Below are 19,159 nucleotides of genomic sequence, written 5' to 3'. Positions count from 1 at the left end.
TACATATGTGTTCTCTCACCACCGCTATCTGCTTGATAACGCATAAAATAAATAGTTCGTACGTGGGATTCAGCTCAAACAACCAATCTCCGCATAACCGTATGAAAACCGACGCAATACGTCCTATTTGAAGATACCTTTCTGCTTTACTTCTGTCCGTCAGTGCAAGCTCTACACTATGCAAAATAGAAACTAAGATTGGACAGGACGAGCACAATATTTATAGTGCTTTCACTCACTGACAAATTCCGGGAAGGCCTATGGATTTACTATGGAACTCGCTGTCGCGTGTAATCCGCACCGCGGATAATCGGGGTTCCACTGTATTAACGCTTTAATCTCCAAACGTAACTCGAAATTTTCGAAATTTTATGATGCACTGCAAAACTACATAAGCACTCTCCACCAAACGAAAATCGGCGCGGTACATTCACCGAATAAATTTGCCCCACTGTGTGCGATATCTATCTTCTATTCCTTCTCTGCATCGAGCAAAACAGCTGTGTCTGACATCAGCAGTGGGAAAGACTGTTATCTGCTAACTGGAGCGAGACTGTGACTTGAATAATCATTGTTGATCATTGTTTGAATTATAGAGGCTTCAAATTTGTCAGTTCATTCGCCTCTAGTCTTGAGAAAGGTCAATTTGGAAAATTAAACTAAACTTTCGGCTTTGGGAAAGGCGATATGGAGAACCCCGTTTCTAAACCTTCGCTAGCTGGATGATTTTTGAATCGTGAATGCTGTGAAATCGCGAATGGCTTGAATATACTCGATAAATTGAAAAGGGCGGAAAAGGATAAATTGAAAGTGTCCGTAGAACGAACACTGTATTTGCTATCTCTATTTCATAAAACGTGCCCTATTTTCTGATTTGGCATCATTACTGAAAGACGTGGTCCTCGTCAAAAAAAATAAATAATGATTTCTGATGTTTCGTTGTTACACATAAAAAATAGTTTGCAATAAAGTAACACCAAATGGGCCAACCAGAACCGAAGGTTGTGTATAGCTGGTGTAATCCACTTAATTTCTTTTAAGTTCTGACAAGAAGTTCGACAGTTCTACCGTTAAATTTCTTATTATCTACAGCTCTTTTTATTTCAACAGTTTTATTTTTTAATAATAATTTAGTTAATAATCATTCTTCAGGTCATAAAGTGTAAAAAATTATAAAAATTAAACATAATATTCAGTAATAATAGAGTTCAAGCGTTCCCAGGCTATACATATTGTTCCTTCAATTCGCTACACTTGGTTCGCGGTTTATATTTCGTAGAAACCATGTCACAGGTTAGATTAAGCTACATCTCTTGCACTATCTCGTTTGACTCCGCTGTTCATGAACAGCGGTGCGCAGCAGCAAGGCTTCAGCTAAAATTGTATAAGCGTTAAAATTTTGGTTTCATCTCAATATACGCGTGTAACCGCACCACTCTAGTCATTTCTAATCAGCTCGAGAAAAAAAATGTGTTGATTCAAACTGAATCTTATTCAAGCGTTTGTAGAGCTCAAAACATACATTGCAAGCGCTTCGTTTTTTATTTTGTCTTGAGAAACTATAATTCCATTCACGATATAAGCTGCATTTTATTCACCCGCTTGAAGCTACCGTGTACTAAAACGATTACTTCCTCTTAAAAACTAGTTTCTTTTAGTTCGTTTTGAATTTCAACTTTCGCTCCCTAACATTAATCACATAAAGAATTCATTATGAAAATTTCAAATTCGATCTTCTGGAATATCTCGTTCAATTCGTGTGAAGGGGGGTTGATTGGTTGATAATTGAACTTTTTTGGCTTTTGAAAACATAAATACGACGACGAAACACAAAATAATCATAATCTTGCGGTAGAAAGCGGGATGAAATCGAACAGAACAATGAGATGAAAACATTTAGTAAGAGATGAGACACCGAGATAATAAACTGAAAAATAGCACATTTCAGCACAATGTGGATATGGTATGATAATTTAGGATATAAAACAATCCTAATGCGGATGACTGACGGTGGGGGGCTAAACTCAGTTCAGTTAAACTAGTGTACTTCGCCTTCTTTGTTCGTTCGTTTGGTTTCAACATCAACATGTGCATGTGCATCTTATCGTTAGCGAGATTAGTGTAGATTGTGATGATGATATATGTTCTATTAACGAACCCGAATTCCTTCACCCTTTCGACTCATCGTTTTTGTTATCTGAATTTTTTTTGCCTAAAATTTAAAATAAAGGAAGGAATTCAGGATCCACAATACGTGCGCAATATGTGTGACTTCTTTGTGTTGATCCTCCGTTCTTTTTGTTCGCTTTCCCTGCACTGATGTGGGTAATCATTTCTATATCTGGCGATGCCACCACACACTCTGATTTGTTCGTTTCAGTCACTAGTGAAAAAGTTCGATTCCAACTAATCATAAAACGCTTTCGGTCCCACCAAGCCCATGTGTGTGATCGATTTTGCGTACTATTATTTTGCAATTTAGTCGAGTGTGTATGAATGTTAAACAACAGAATCTTTTCGTATCCTAAAAATGTAAAAAAAAAACATATGCATGAGTTACAAACACGACGAATGATGCAAGTCTGCTGTCAACAGATCGTCCGAAAGGGAAATAACGTTCGTTTAATTGATAAAAGATCAAGATTTAAGGTATACATCTTTTCTATGGCAGGAGTAACACTCGTAATGAAATGAATAAATATAGATCGAAATGGTATGCGAAAGCAAAACGGTTACAACAACAAAAATATCAAAGGTGAACAATGAACAAAAAACAGTCGCATGAATCTGCAAAGCGAAAGAAAATTATTAGCAAAAAGCAAAGCGTATTTACCACATGTAGTTTTCGGTCTGAGGTGCTCGCATGACGCCCACGCCACCACCCAGTCGTCGATAGTTCATACAGCCACACAGCCGCCACTGGTTCGTCTCCGGATCGTACACTTCGATCGTTTTCAAATAGGCAGTGCCGTCGAAACCACCCACCGCATACAGCTGCCCGTTGACCACGGCCAGACCAACCTGTTAAATGGAAACGGAACGCGAATGAGTATCTATGAAGACATGTTATGCCAAGGTCCTGGGACATATTGATATATTGATTAATATTAACTGATGAGACTGTAGAACATCATCAAAAAATGTCATAGTTTCCTCCAGTTTCAATACACTTTTACATCGATTTTGATTTGGGGTCGAGGTTGCGTTACGTGACATATGTGACATAGCCGTAAAATAAAAATAAAGCTGAGGCACTTTGGTTATGCTGAAGCAGTTGAATACAGTGGTCCAATGCATGTTGCAGTTCTTTCAGGAGGGCACTGTTTTCGAACGCATTTTCTCATTGGCTAGATTTTAAAAGGGTGTGCGAGCTGCATCAAGGAATAATCAAGCCAGTTCATGGTTCCTCTTTCCCGGAGGTTAGTAAGTTCAATAACTGCTTCGATATTCTAATTTTTTTTGCGAAAAAAACGTGATCTGAAACAAAATCCATTCGTTAACGAAAAACGTAATGGAAATGGATTTCCAACGCAAATGAACCTTGGTGACCAATCTTCCAGCGATCATGTGGATATTTGCAATCTCTTCGCTATGAATTTTTCGAATGTCCTCGCTACCGGCAATGCGTCTGCTCAGGAAGTAAAGGAAACCTTGAAATATGTTCCTGAAAACATATACGGCATGAACATAACTAGCTTTCTGCAAAGTGAAATTATTACTAACATTACTAACAATCGAATACTTCAGTAACTCCGGAGCCAGATGGGATACCTTCCATTGTACTGAAAAATAGGCAGCACAATCTTCCGGAACCGCTATAGATGATCATCAATTAATCGCTTTTTCAGAAAACATTTCCCGAGTACTAGAAGAAGTCCTTAGAAGGGATGCCGTGTATACCGACACCAAGGCAGCATTCGATCGGGTTGACCGGGTTGATCGGGTATACTGTTGGTCGAATTTAAACATTTAGACAATTCCAAAGCTTTCGCCCAATGGTTTAAATGCATTCTCGCAGATCGCTGTTTTTCTATAAAATTAGGGAATATTCATTCACGTGACTTTCAAGCCATATCAGCAGAGGCGTCTCGTCTGCCTGTTCAAACTGTTCATAGGACAGGTAGACAATCTCTGAATAAAATGTATATTATTTCACATTTGTAACATGAATGAGGAATTATCGAAGGTATTTTTTTTGTGATTTCCATGTTATCCTGAATATCCTTATTATATTTTCTATTTTGGTGGAACTCAAACCCACCGAGAAGAATTAAATCTGATAATTACATTTGAATACACCCCAATCCGCGCGCAACTCAGCCTTAACGCTACGAAATAAGTAGTAATGACTATCGGGTTCAAACCATTCATCAGAACCCACCGTCATCCAAACACACGGCAAACACAGTCAACTACGTATGAAACGATCACTACTACTGATGCGCCACCTTGCGTAAAAATGACGTTTTCGGTTCAATATTTCTGCTGAACAAAACCGATGCAAACGATGGAAAATACACACCACCATTCTTCAGTGTTTGTTCGTAGTTGTCATCGTTACCTTTTCTGTTTATCTTTCTATTCCTGACGTCATAAAAAATTAAGAGAGGGCACGAGACCACGAGAGTACACAGCAACAAACATCCCGAGCGAGCGTGATGCAAACAAAAAAAATCGAACAAATTCATTCATGATTTCTGTGGATGTGGTGGTTCTTCGTTGATGTATGGTTTTAATTCGAGTGTTTTTTTTTTATTTTGTTCATTCGACAACTTGAACCCGGTACATATAGTACACGTATGTCTGCTCACGTTTCAAAACCTCCGCTGCATTGGCCGGACATGTGGATGAAATAGATGCGTACTTTGGTCTTAATGCTGACAAAATTGTGGCTCAGAGCTATGATGGCGCTACTGTAATGTCCGGAGATAAATCTGGTGTGCAAACATTGGTGAAACAACGGTTATTCACTGTCGCACGTAATGAACTTGGTTTTGCTTCATTCGTACACAAACAATAAGAAAACGTCAAGGTTTTTCAATACGATCTTATCTCTTACGGCATTTTTCTCGCAGTCGTCAAAATGCAGCGAGACATTGCTAAAAGTTTTTTCGAATATTTTTGCATATACGCATGTTCTTTATCAAATTTTGCAAAAAAAAAGGAATTAGACGTAGTAGAATTTGTGCGTATCGTCAAGGCTTGCATTGCTTCTATAGAGGAGCTCAAAGCAGATCATCATTATGGTAATACGCTCAAAGATGCAATTGATGTATCTGACGAAACTATGAATGACAGTAACGTCATCAATTGTAGTCGTTTATATGAATCGATTATAGACAAAATTATTGACGAAATGACGAAACGGTTTAAGGAACTAGATGAATACAAATTCGTCGCTTTGTTGAATCACGAAAAATTTGCCGACTTGAATGTCGCATTACCTACTGGGTATTTGAAAATACTTATTTCATACCACTCGAAATTCGATGAAGCGAAGTTTTGTAATAAGCTGACGGTTCTTTTTAAATTATAGTCATTATTCCGATTATCGTTAAACAAAACCTGCATCAAACCTTCTCCGAAACGGCTGGCCAGAATGATAACATTGCCTAATACAACGGCATCCATTGAAAGAACTTTTTTTGTTGTTCGACGGATCAAGAATTATTTGCGGTCGAGATCTGACCAGAAACGGTTATTCGGAATTATGATGATGACTGTGGAAAAAGATTACCTTTATGACATAAGGCAAATGTCTTTATTTTATGAGGAATTCATTGAAAAGTTTGCGCTGTGTTTTGTTATGTGGTGGATAGGGACCGCATAAAAAAAAATCTTTAAGAAAATAACCCAAATGGAATGGGAATTAACTGACACAGTCCCTATGTAGAGCGATAAAATGCATATCAAGGATAGAAAAAAATTACCGATTACTTAATTTTTTTTTTCAAATACCGCACAACAAAAGTCGCACCAAAAAATCGCGTAGAAAACCGCACAAAAACTGGTTTTACTGTATAGATAAATGTTGAGAAACAAAAATGTTGAAATTTGTCATCGCAATACTGTTGTTTTAATGTTGCAAATGAAATTGAACAGGTAGCTCAGTTGGTCACGCGTCGCCTCTGCATATCAGGTGTTTCCCAAGGAAGTAAAGTTGGACCGCTACTTCTCTCGATTTAACGTTTGCATTAAAAAAATGGACTTTTTTCGGATGGCGATAAAAAAAAACTAAGACTGATAATTAAATTTGATAAATTTCCCATGGAAGATAATTATATTAGCTTACTTGCAAAAAAAAATCTACGCCCTTGGGAGCGGCAATTAACCGGAACATTCGCCATGGCGGACGAAAACATGTGTGGAGGCATGTTTTTGAGTTCTTTCTTCGTTTTATTTATCAATTTCTTCTCAGTTTTCGAGACAAAATTTTTGGAGTAGATCTTACGCTTCAGGTTTGCCCAGGAATTCTCGATGGGACGTTGGGTGGGTTCGCCGACTTGGGTACCAGATCGATATTCAGCCACTCCATCTCCTCTAGCGATCGCTTCGAGTAATGGGCCGACGTCAGGTCCGGCCACAACCCCGTGTCTTCACCCTTATGGTATTTCTTGATGAACCACGCAACTTCCGGCAGGCACTTCTTACTATAAATTTTCCCGTTCACGGCCAGTCCGAAACTAGAGGAGAACAGCTTTAACATCCTCTTCTAACTGATTGTCTGCCATAGCAGCACCTTCTCGGGGAACTTCACTTCGTAGCTCACTTCCTTCGTGGGGGAAGTAAAATACGAAGTGCAATATCACCATCTTATTCAGCCGCTTCCGCTTCCTGACATGTATGTCCATGTTCACCAGGTACTTTTTTTCACTATTTGGCCGGTTGCACAAACCTCCCGGCCAAGCGCACGCTGCGATGTTGCCACTTTTCCCTCGATCTTCCTCTTCAGCATCCTTTGGTGCTTCTTGTCGCTCAGGGTCATCGGCCGTCTGGAACCGGGCTTTCTTTCGATGCTCTGATTGTTGTCCAATAGTGCCAAGATGTTGTAGATGCCGGAACGGACGTATCCGGCGTCCACAGAGTACTGCACGATGTCCGTTCTCGACGCGGCGGGGTATCGTTCTTTGAACGCGCACATTTCTGAACGGAGTAGCTTCACTGTTTTCGCCATCACGGTTAGAGTTCGACTGATAAAGCTATCAATTTTTTCTGCTGATTCATGGGTTACTATAATTGATGCTGCATGGGTAGTTTCGTAAGTCCATGTGAAGGTAAATCCATGAAAAATCGGCAATTTTTGTCCATTTTTTAATGCAAACGTTAGGTCAATGAAAGATCCTTCACAAGAATCAACTAAACGCGAGTAATACTATGACACGGGTGTACAAAGATATGAGTTACATAATGGACTGATTAGGTGTAGACCGGAAATCGGAACACCGCTAGCTTAATTTCACAGGCAGAATCAGGTGATCTAAAGAAAAGTTCGGTTCCCTTGTGAGACTCAACTTCCAGAAGGTCCAATTGCTTTTGCGAGGTATAGGAACTCGATATAGCTATCTCCAAGTTTTCCCGCGTCAGGCTTATGAATTTCAATTCTAAACATTCACAATTCCAAACTCCACTCTATAGACAAGCATTCTCAGAACACTTCTCAATCTATCCGCCTGATGTCGCCATTGTCCATGACGGGGAAACGTTACAATCACTACACAATTGGCAAAACAACTAATAGAAACACAAACGCGAAAATTCCTAAAACATCGTCATCCACAATGTTTTTCAGCAAATCTATAATACTTTCAAAAATTTTAGATTACTTGCGCACAGGGTTGCCACATTTAATTCTTTTAAACTTTCTGAAAAAAACTGCGTATCTCTATAGAAATCTGTGTCGATGTTAAGTCAGACTGGACCAAGTCGCAAAATTGAGAGTTTTAAGTAATTGATTGCATTAGGTTAAGTATTTCGTAAGCTACATACCACATTAATGAGAATTGAAAAATCGCGCGTGTAGCAGGAATAACGTATCGAAATTGTTTTGAATGCTCAACAAAAACCCATTAAATCACCAAACTTCAAGTTCGTTTTTCTCGAAATTATAAAAAAATATCGCATGATCCGATCTGACTCAACACCGACCATTTGTTGTAAAAGTCGTATCAATACAACAAAATAAATCATAAAGAAGGTTTTCTTATAATCCTCTAAATTGTATGATGTTTATAAATGGTTTTGATGAGCTTTGACTTCACAGAGTGTCGACTCAAATCTTGAAGAAAAATTCCCTGATATACTCTGAATTTCCAGTAATTTTTCAGAAAAATTCCAGATGTAGACTAGTAATCAAATTCTCTACTAATACTTTAGCTATAGTTCCTAAGATATTTAGTTAGCTTAAACAATGAAATTTAAGAACGTCTGTCGATATCTTCCAATGAAAAAATTGTTTGTAATCTTTGAATAAGTTAAACGACGACAGAGAAGTGTCATAAAAGATAAAAAAATAGATTTATTAATACAGTTCAAAGTTCTTATGAAAGAGCCTTAAACATTAGTAGAGAGTAAGTCATTTTCATTTTGATTCGGATCAATTTCACGAAACTGTTGCGCTTTTAACGAAACTCTTTTCCTTGCAATCTTTCAGGTTTCTGTACATTTTCCATTTTTTTTTATTTCTTTCAACTTTCCTTCTTCTAGACAAAGGGAATGAATTTTCCCGTTGGTTTAACTAGCTCAACATTTTTATTGAAAAAAAGGGAATTTTGAACTCGTTGGTTTAACTAGCTCAACATTTTTATTGAGGCTATCGTTCCAAAGTGAAACATACCATCGTAAACTTATCGCATAGCATCAACTTTTCCTCACAAATGTTTTCTTAAAACATTCGGTATTAATGGAAAAGCTCTCTCAACGTTGAAGTTTCCACACGAGAGACAGAAGACCATTTTGGTTAAAAAGTTCCGTAAAACTATCATTTTCAAAAATCCTCCAGTCGTTTATTTTCCGGATCAAACTTGTTGCTGTTCTTGCTATCAATATTGTTTTAGTGCTAAGTCTGCTGGAGCTCCACTGATACGTCCAAAATCCGTCAAATATTAACTAGAATCTAGAATCAACAGTCAAAAGTTTCTCGAATCGTTTTCCAGCTATTTTTTTTTAATCGAAATCAATGACGGCAAGATCAAGGATATATCAATGCTTCGAAAGCTTTAAAACCAAAGCTCCGCATCCCAGACGAATTTTCAAGATTTGTCTGTCGTAAATTTTGGCGAGTTTTTTCAATCCATCAATCTATTGATGAATCCGGAGCTACCCAAATTCAGTAGTTTTTCTTCTCCTTTGTAAAAGTCCAGTTGCAACTCGTGTAATATGACCAATTCACGTTGGTAGGTTTGTTCAAATATGTTATTCCCAGACCTTCTTTAAAAGCTGCAAGTCAATCTCTGATGCTTGAGAACGTTCCAAGAACATTGACGTCATGTAACGATTTACCACCTCCATATATTCTGCATCCCAAAATCTGATATTCAGATGCAACTGCAGCCTCTTTGTAGTCTTGTTCAAAGACTCGTCGAAACCAACGACAAAATATAGCTTACGAAGTTTCATCGAGCTCAGAATTCTCAGATTTAGAATTCGTGGCAAAGTCTAACATCATCATGAAGGTCACGCGTATTCCTAGAGCTTGCCACTCAGAATACATTCAAGACGTGTTATTCGGCATAGAAATCTCAACTAAGTACTAATAAAAATGACGCAAGTGTAATATTACAATGAAACGGCGAAGTTCCTCTAGGAACGTTAGAGCCATTTGAGAAGAAGAAGCTATACCTTCTCAGCTTTTGGTGTTATCAAAATTTTCTAATTATTGCAATAACAAAAATTCTAAATGACGGAATTTAATTTTTTCCAGATTGATGTCGAAATTCCATGATATTCCCTGATTTTCCCTGACATTATTTTAATTCCCTGACATTCCCTGATTTTCAAGGTAGTCGACACCCTGCTTCATGTTCTACCTTCTCATTCTAGCATATGAAAAAATGGCATATGATTAAACCTTTTTATAAATATCTTCATGACTCGACGAAAAAAAAACAAAGTTTACTAGTAAGAAGGTAGATAAAAATGCACTGTAATAAATTTAAGATTTAAAATTGTTTTTTTTTTTAAATCAGTAAATTCTGTATCTTTGCTGAAAATCTGTAATTCTGTATATACAGATTCTGTATCTCAAATTTTGGGAAAAATCAGCAAAATACAGAATATTCTGTATATGTGGCAACCCCGCTTGCGCCTGTGTGAATGAGAGTCGATGAAGCGCATGTGGCGCCACCTGTCATTTAACAATGTAAATAAATTCGTTCTGTTTGAGAGACGAACCGGTAAAATTTTTGAATATACTCCAATCGCGATTAAAAATAGAGGATGGAGGTTAAAATTAGGAGTTAGTTTTATGGTTTGAGCCAAATTGAGAATTTTTGTTCTGAATTTAAATTTCATTTGGAAAAAAAATATTATTGGAAATTTTTGCCTGAGCAAATATGAATTCCACATTTTCCAGCTGAACGAATCTCGCCAATCTCTTCGTAAATGTTTTACCTCTCCGGAAGGTGGGTGGAGTGATGCTTTCCAATTCTTTGAGTACTCGGTGCTTCGAAGATGTAATTTATTTTCACATATTGAATTGCGGAAATATTCTCCAAAATTAAGTTCCATTAAATTGACTCGATGTTTTGGTCATTGATGGATTGGAAGATATAATTTTCGTCACAAATAATCCCCACATCCAGGCATCGTCCAAAGCATGTTTTGGATCCCTCCGGAACCAAACTTTCGCTTCCGGCAATGTTCACACATCAATGCGACAACACAGAACGAACTTACGGACTCCCTGTTGCTTAAGCTACAATGGTACGGGGTGGGGGAAAAGTTGTGGGGACACCCGGAATAACGAGTAGAGCATCAAATTCTCTTTCCCAGAGGAAGCAACCATTGTCATATGCTCTGGTGCAACGAGCGCGCTGCTCAGCTTTGGTTCCTCCCGGAATTTCTATCCTATTCGCTTTCGGTTCGATGCTATTAGAGATGAATTAAAAATTTAATTGAATTTGGGAACATTCGCAAATATTGCGTATCCTAGCGGTATCGTACATTGATTACCCTTTTTTCCTACCAAGTTTTTAGTGCAGAGGAGCTCGACCACAAACAACGTGACACGAGATTGTTATATATATAATAGACTTACCCCACTCCTCCTGGAAGTCATGGCCACGATCGGGCTCCACGAGTTCGTGTGCGGATTGTACCGCTCTGCGGACGACAGTTCCATACAGTCGTCGCGTCCACCGACAGCGTAGATGAAATTGTTGAACACCGCGCAACCCAAATGCTTTCGCCGTGTCGACATTGGACTAACAGCACACCACTTGTTCTGCCGAGGGTCGTATCTTTCCACGGTATTTAGTGGGCACTGCCCATCGGAACCACCGATGGCATACAGGTACCCTCCTAGTACCGCAACGGCCACTCCCAAACGGCGCGTCGTCATCGGAGCCACCTTCGACCACTTGTTCTCCTTCGGGTCGTAACGCTCGACGTGATTCAAACACTGGACACCATCCTGGCCGCCGACCGCGTACAGAAACCCATCAAGCACGGCCACCCCGACACTGGTTCTGCAACTGGTCGTCGGAGCAACATCACAGCTCCATTGGTTAGTTTGTGGATCGTACCGTTCGATACTGTTCAAATAACTCTGCCCATCGTGACCTCCGACGGCATACAGAAGATCATTTAATACCGCTACCCCCACACCACATCGCCGCTTGCTCATCGGAGCAACCATCTTCCAGTCGGCAGTTTCCGGATCGAATCTCTCGACCGAAGCTATAGCATCTCCCGAGCACCATCCACCCACAGCGAAGAGAACCTCTCCTCGTCGGGTGGGTTTCCTGGGGCGCGTTCGTGGACCTTGCATCAGCGGCCTTTCTTGTGGAAGCAATAGATAATTTTTCGCCTCATCCACCAAATCTCGACATGCTTCATCGGAGCGTACCAACAAATCGGACCCAACCGTTCCAACCAAAAATTTGGGACTCAATAAAGGCATTCGCACGTGTTGCAGCACCTGGGCCAGATGCTGGCGACGTTCGGCAACGTTATATTTCAACCACGCCATAACCGCATTGAAGACTTGTTCCTCCGAACGGACGTTCAACTCATCGCTACAGATAATGTCCACAAGTTGGCCGACGGGTAGCAGCAAAAACTCCTCGCTCTCCATTACCTCCTGGAAGTTATGCTGGGTAAACTTGTCCGCAATGCGAAGCAATTCCCGACACGAGTGCGTATCGGCGAACGCTCGAATTCCCAGGCAATTGGTCGGATCCAACTGCCGCTTCAAAAACTCACAGCAAATATCCTGTATCTCGGCTAGCTGTAGCAAACACGCCGCCGGAAGGAGCGTTTGTACGTTCGATTCTTCCACCACGATATGCGAGGTGTAGCAAAAATCAATCAGCAGTTCCATTGCGTTCTCATCGATATCCCGGATGGTGACCTCGGTTTGACGGGACTCCTCTAACTCGCCGGTGAACATTGCCCGGAAGTAAGGGCTGCAGGCCGACAGGATCACTCGGTGGGCGAAAATTTTACGACCACTAACATTGATGACCACATCGCAGAGTTCCCGGTGTCGACGAAGAACATTTAGCTCAGTTAGTGTGACACGGGGATGCTTCTCCGAGGTGTGCGATAATCTGAAAATAGAATAGCGAACTTTTATCGTTTGGGAACAAGTTTTGGATGAGATACAAATTACCTCGCCGGAGAAGGAGGGCGATCCGATATGATTACGTCGCCCATTCTGTTAGCCGCTAGGCGCAGCGGGGCAGAGGCCCAACCCCACACGGTATCTATCTGCGAATGAAATAAAAACAACCGTAAGAATGAGGAAAAAGATTACACTCATATGTACAAGCAAACACACACACAAACACTTTCAATGATAACACAAAGTGCAGAACAATCGCACTTCTTCGATTCTGTGCCCGTCAAGATCACCTAGGGCAACAACCTCCTCCGCATATGCTCAATTTCATCAATCACTCGTCTTTTTTCACACACCGATCAACCACGAAACGAAGCGCGCTCGTAAAATAGCACATCTATAAGCGTCAGACCTTGACCAAAACGAGGGTACTCCATCTCATCTGCCGTTGCCGCCATCTCACAGAAAAACAAATAAAAACGAAACATTCTGCTTCCCAAACAGTTTTGTTTTTCGGGGCCAACGCATATTTGGCTCCTCTTTTCATGCCACCCCTCTTCGATTATTATGGCAAACATCGTACTCACCTTTGTAACTTTTGCTGCGAACCTGGGCCGTAAAAAAGAGCGAGGAAGCCTTTCTAGTTCGGCCCTCGGCGCTCTTCTTCTGCGGCTCGCTTTCTTGTGGCACTACTTCCGGTTCAAATGGTTTATATCAGCCACCACTCCAAATGTAGTCACAAACAACAGTTTGAAGAAAAAACGGGATCTTGTTTTCCTGCTTACTACGATGATGACTGTCGCCCCGATGACAATGCGTTGATGATTTGACGATGACGATTGTGACGGAACGAATAACGAACAGTAAAAAAGGGAGGCGATTGATATTTTGCAGTTTTAAAACACTGGCAAATGCAGCGTTTCACTGCTGCTCGAAAGCACCATTCCTAGGGCGGTTTGTAGAGCCCGCTGTTGGGCACAAATTTCGGCTATAATTTGCAGTTTCAGAGCACAATTACACCCTCAAATATCAATTTTCGCGAGCGCACTTCACAACTAACAAATCGTACTTTTCAAGATGACTGCTTTTTGGTTCTTCTTTTTGGTGTCGTGCGGGCTCTCTTTCTGTTTTGCTAAGTGACAGTTCGGTGGGTGCTGTTTACCCGATTAAAACTGAAGCCATCACATACCACGTGAAAAGCGGACCTTACACGATCAATAACGTCATCAATATAATGACGTTTGAGAGCATGAATACAGTTGACATACGCTCGATATTGATGAAGAAAACATAATGAGCAGTTCCACGCCAAATCAGCCGAAAAAGGGCCAATTTTGACGCGGTCCTCTCCGATTTTTTGAAGTAGAAGTACGTCTTTCAGGAAGGGTGCCAAATCAGAAAACAGGTCACGTTTTTGTGAAATAAAATTAATGTTAATAACTATTTTCACAGCGGATAAATTCTGATACTTTGCACACCAATGGAATCGGTGTGGAATGGAATTCTCAAAGATTCGTTTGATACACTATACAGTACAATCCACTAATGCCTAAACAGTTTAAATTAATGAAAACTGGAAGTATTCTCATTTTCCCATACATTTGTTCTGCCGATTTGTGTGCATTTCCGAACAGAGCTGCTGATACATTCGTTTCTGCCCGTTTTCTACATATTTGGTTTAAATAAGCCATCCACGATTTGAAGCCACACCATTTTCGCCAGCCTCTTCAAGGCTGGTGTTCAATGGCTCTTCTCAGGGCTAGAGGTGAATGAACTGCAAAGTTTAAAGCCTCTCAAAAACAAAGAATGGAATGGAATGAAGCCAGTTCACTTCTCGTTTGGTGGTCATCGAAGCAACATGGTTACTGCAGAGCGTCGAGCGGGAGAGAATTGTTTTCTTGTCGGCTGAAGGAGGAGTATGGAATAGAGTTTCTTTCCACAAGGGGCCCTTCTCAGGGCTAGAGGCGGAAACCATAAATAGAATAGAATGGAAACACAGATGCGAGTGAGCTAGCATAACACATCAGCGGATATCATTCATGCCTAATGCTGATTTCACACACATACACAAACAGCTCGATACAAGGAGGGGAAGCCCTCTGTATCGAGGTCTGCTACGACAAAGAAGAGCAGCATACGAGAATTTTTTGTGCTAGTGCGGATATGGAAGAGTATCCAGAATTTTTGAATATAGATATACATATAGATATATATCTAATTTTAGATAAGCATATATTTCATGAAAGTATGCTTTCAAATTCCAGTAGGGTATCCTAACTGTTGCATGTTGTGGGGTTCGATTACATCTCAAGCGGAATATAGGAGCAAAAGGGTTTATAGTTTGTGATCGATATCTGAGTGGGAAGGAGAAACTCTGATGCGAGTTGAACCAAATGAACGAGAAGTGCTGATAGGTTTCGACACTACTCGACTCTTTCGAGTCTACTTAAGTAATAAAAAATTAAATAGCTAAAAAGATATTACAAAAATTTCGATGCATTCTGAAATAATATCCGAAGTGACAAACAAGTGGATTGAATAATACAATTTCGTAGTTTTACGTCGAAAACTGCGGTCGTGTCCTAGATACAACCCATTACAACTTTTTCAAATTTTGCACATATGGTGCAATGGGTACCAGGTGATTTTTTCAAATGTCTTCACATGGTACGAAAAAATGTCTTCAAGTGTCTTCCCCATCATATCGGAGGAAACTAAAATTCATAACTTACCTTTGAACAAAGTTTGATAGCCCATTACATTAAACTTACCTTGAGGCTTTGAAGTTTGATCCAATAAATGTGAACAAAGAATATATTGCGCAACTGCATACTAAACTTTTTGAATTTAGAAATGATAATTGGCTTGATAAACCGTTGATTGAGTGAATATAGTAATTGTATAGTATAGACCCAGAATAATAGAAATACAATGTCACAATCATTCGAACTCTCGAGCGCAAATGAACTAATGTCTTCTAGAGACAAAATGTATTCAGACCACTTGAAGTTCTCTAGAATTTGAGATCAAAGGCGATTTGTTGTTGAATTAATTCTATATGCTTATGGATTTTCTGCTTGGAAAAGTTTGAAAAAAGCAAGTGAATGATCCCAAGACAAAAGACAAAATATCGTTTTTTGACGATACATATTCGGAATATTCACTTCCAGAAGGTTATGCTTTCTATTTGGTGGGACCAGCTGGGTGTGGTGTGCTATGAGCTGCTAAAATGAATGAAACCATTACGGGGGATCTCTACCGACGACAATTGATGCGTTTGAGCCGTGCACTGAAGAAAAAACGGCCACAATACGAGCAAAAACACGATAAAGTTATTTAGCGGCACGACAATGCTCGGCCGCATGTCGCGGAACCGGTCAAAACTATTTATTATCCCATTATTTTTCAGTAAAGTCTGGATGCTGGTGAATAATAAGTCTGGATTTGTCTGGATATCTTTAAAATAAATCTATTTTTAATTGTCCTTTCTAATTGTGATTTTTAATAATTTCACATTCATGATACATATGAAATGTTGCATTTATCATACATTGAAACACTACTTAAAAACATCTAGTACCGTTCGAAAAAGTCGTGAAAAGTAGGAGTGTATAGCTTGCAGCATCTGAAACTTACCCTCAAAGAGCTTGTTTGTTTTATTCATCAGTTTGAGGATATATGACAGGTATATCAAATAGAGCTGATAAAATTGATTGTTGAATGAATATTTATAGTTATGAATAGTTATAGATTGATGCCACTTTGACCTACTCTACATAATCTACATTTATCACGAGACTAAAGGAGATTCGTATGCATCAAACCTACAAAAGAACTTTCTGAGTAACTATTTCCTATTAATAGCCCTCTTTTCGCGCATGGATACAATATCCTCAGAAGCTTCATTCTCGGAAACTCCTGAATCTCATCAAATTTTCTGCTTCGCAAGGGACTACTGCTTTTACGAAAGTTGAAGCCAGTCAGAAGAGTGAATGTTATATTATTGCGATAAATCTGGAGAAATCTGGACGAATAAAAAAAAGTCTGGATAAGACAAAGGTTAGTCTGGATGTCTGGAAGATTGATTGATAGCTTGATTGACCAACCATTGACCAACGGGAATCGACCAGTTATATTTCAAACTATGTCTAAAAAAAAGTCAAACTGTATTGTCTGGTCTCGTCTCAGGTTCCCAGGTGACTACTAACCCGAATTCTAAGATGTGAAATGTGAAAATGTCATGTGGTTAGGAGAATATTCAATCGGAATTGTCACGGACTGAAAGGGCTTGTCTTGGGCTTGTATCAACAACACCCCGGCAGAGCGAGAGCAAAAAATGTGTAAGGGCAAAGAAAACACAAAGAGTTTTTTTTTCATTCTATACATAGGTTCGAGAATAATTGTGGCCCAGAAAAGTCATTGGGAAAATCTCAAAAACATTTGATCACAAGTGGGACACAGTCATTAGCTTAGTATAAACTAGAACAAAGCGCATTCAAATGTATTATGTGAACAAAAATGAATTTATGCACCCGTAACTGGGAAAAATCGCCTTTGAAAACAACTGCATCAGAAAGGACCGCTCAGAGAAAAATATAATGTTATAAGTAAACTAATAAAGCGAGAAAACATCATGGATATGGATGCTTTACAGAAAAAAGCGTGATTAATATTTCTACCAAAAATATTTTTTTTTCGTTTTCGTTTCTCGAAACCTCATAATATTAGGCTGTCAAAAAAGTCCTGCGGTATTTTTTTGAATTTTCATTTGTTCATAAAATTAGTTACAATCATCTGTTTTAAGTCAAATATTCGCCGTTTTGTTCGATGACTTGTTCCCAACGAGATGCCAACTTCATAATACTCCTGTTATAGAAGCTGTTATAGAAGCTCGCTTCTTTATTGGCAAAAAACTCGGATAGCCAATTTTCACAGGCCTCTTTTGTGGCTAACTTCTGACTATCTGGCTCGTTCGCCATGTACAAAAACAGGTGGTAGTCACTTGGTGCAAGGTCCGGACTATACGGCGGATGCAAAAGCACATTCCATCCGAGCTCCCGGTGCTTCTGGTGCGTCACCAAAGAAGTGTGTGGCCTGGCGTTGTCCTGATGGAAGACAATGCGGCCTCTGTTTATCAAAGATGGCCTCTTCTTCATGAGTGCTACCTTCAAGCGGTCCAGTTGTTAGCAGTACAGGAATTGAGCGTTTGGCCATAGGGAAGCAGCTCATAATAGATTATTCCTTGACAATCCCACCAAACACACAGCAGAACCTTCCTGGCCGTTAATGAGGGCGTTTGCGCTTCACGTTGTTGTAAGTGACCCACTTTTCATCGCCAGTCACCATCCGCTTCAGAAACGGGTCGATTTTGTTGCGATTCAGCAGCGATTCACATGCGTCGATACGGTCAAAGATGTTTTTTTGCGTCAACGTGTGTGGCACCCATACATCGAGCTTCTTTGTGAATCCAAGCTTCTTCAAATGGTTAATAACGGTTTGATGACTTATCCCCAGCTCTTGGCCGATGCTACGGCTGCTACTATGCTGGTCTTTCTCGGCTAATTCAGCGATTTTGTCGCAATTTTCGACGACAGGCCTTCCGGAGCGTGGCGCATTTTCGACGACCTCTACACCAGAACGAAAACGTTGAAACCATCGTTGTGCGGTGGAAATGGAAACTGTATCGGGTCCATAAACTGCACAAATTTTATTGGCAGCTTGAGATGCATTTTTGCCTTTGTCATAGTAGTACTGTAAAATATGTCGGAATTTCTCTTTATTTTGCTCCATATTTGCGACACTATAACTCACGAACGCCTTGACCAAACAAAACACTGTCAAGGACTATATTATAGCACACTGTCAAGGACTATAAAATACCTTTCCAACAAGCTATAGTATGACTTGATACAATGAATACAACTAGAACTACGCGATTACAACGACACCTCGCGGAAATACCGCAGGACTTTTTTGACAGCCTAATATATGAGGTTAAGCCAAGGTCAATGATATTGAAGATCGTTTTTTGTTCTGTAAAAATGATAAATGGAAAGTTCTTAGCGTATTATCGTTTTTTTTTAACACATTGCAATAAATATAAAAATAATCAATCAAGAGTGGTGTTTATGATATGCGTTATGTGAATTAGAATTAAGTTATTCAAATTTTTGCTGTTTCTATTTATTTTTTTTTACTATCTTTTATTCTTATATTATATTGGATCCCTTAAAAGAAATACTATTTTTCACTGGGATCCATACACCTTTTCTCTACATGTTAATGTCCGCTCACCTTGTACCTAAATATCTTGTGTTGTCCTGTGGAATTGTAAATTGTTTTATTTTTTTTTCAGCAAAAAATAATTAGTGCCCAACTCTA

At 39.6% G+C, this 19,159-nt stretch overlaps 1 protein-coding gene across 1 annotated transcript; it reads right to left on the bottom strand.

The window, feature by feature from the left end:
• Positions 1-1,070: 1,070 nt before the first annotated feature.
• On the bottom strand, positions 1,071-13,878 carry LOC129768646 (kelch-like protein diablo). Its single transcript, XM_055770420.1, has 5 exons — positions 13,366-13,878; positions 12,830-12,927; positions 11,255-12,767; positions 2,834-3,021; positions 1,071-2,524 (listed from the first exon to the last, which is right to left on the bottom strand). Exons 2-5 carry the CDS (start codon positions 12,871-12,873, stop codon positions 2,500-2,502), a joined length of 1,770 nt encoding a protein of 589 aa, XP_055626395.1. The 5' UTR covers positions 12,874-12,927; positions 13,366-13,878; the 3' UTR covers positions 1,071-2,499.
• Positions 13,879-19,159: the final 5,281 nt, after the last annotated feature.

Source organism: Toxorhynchites rutilus, chromosome 2 (assembly GCF_029784135.1).
Source record: "Toxorhynchites rutilus septentrionalis strain SRP chromosome 2, ASM2978413v1, whole genome shotgun sequence".
NCBI classification, from domain to species: Eukaryota; Metazoa; Arthropoda; class Insecta; order Diptera; family Culicidae; genus Toxorhynchites; species Toxorhynchites rutilus.
The sequence above is the reverse complement of the archived record's forward strand: the minus strand, read 5'-3'. Positions and strand labels throughout refer to the sequence as shown.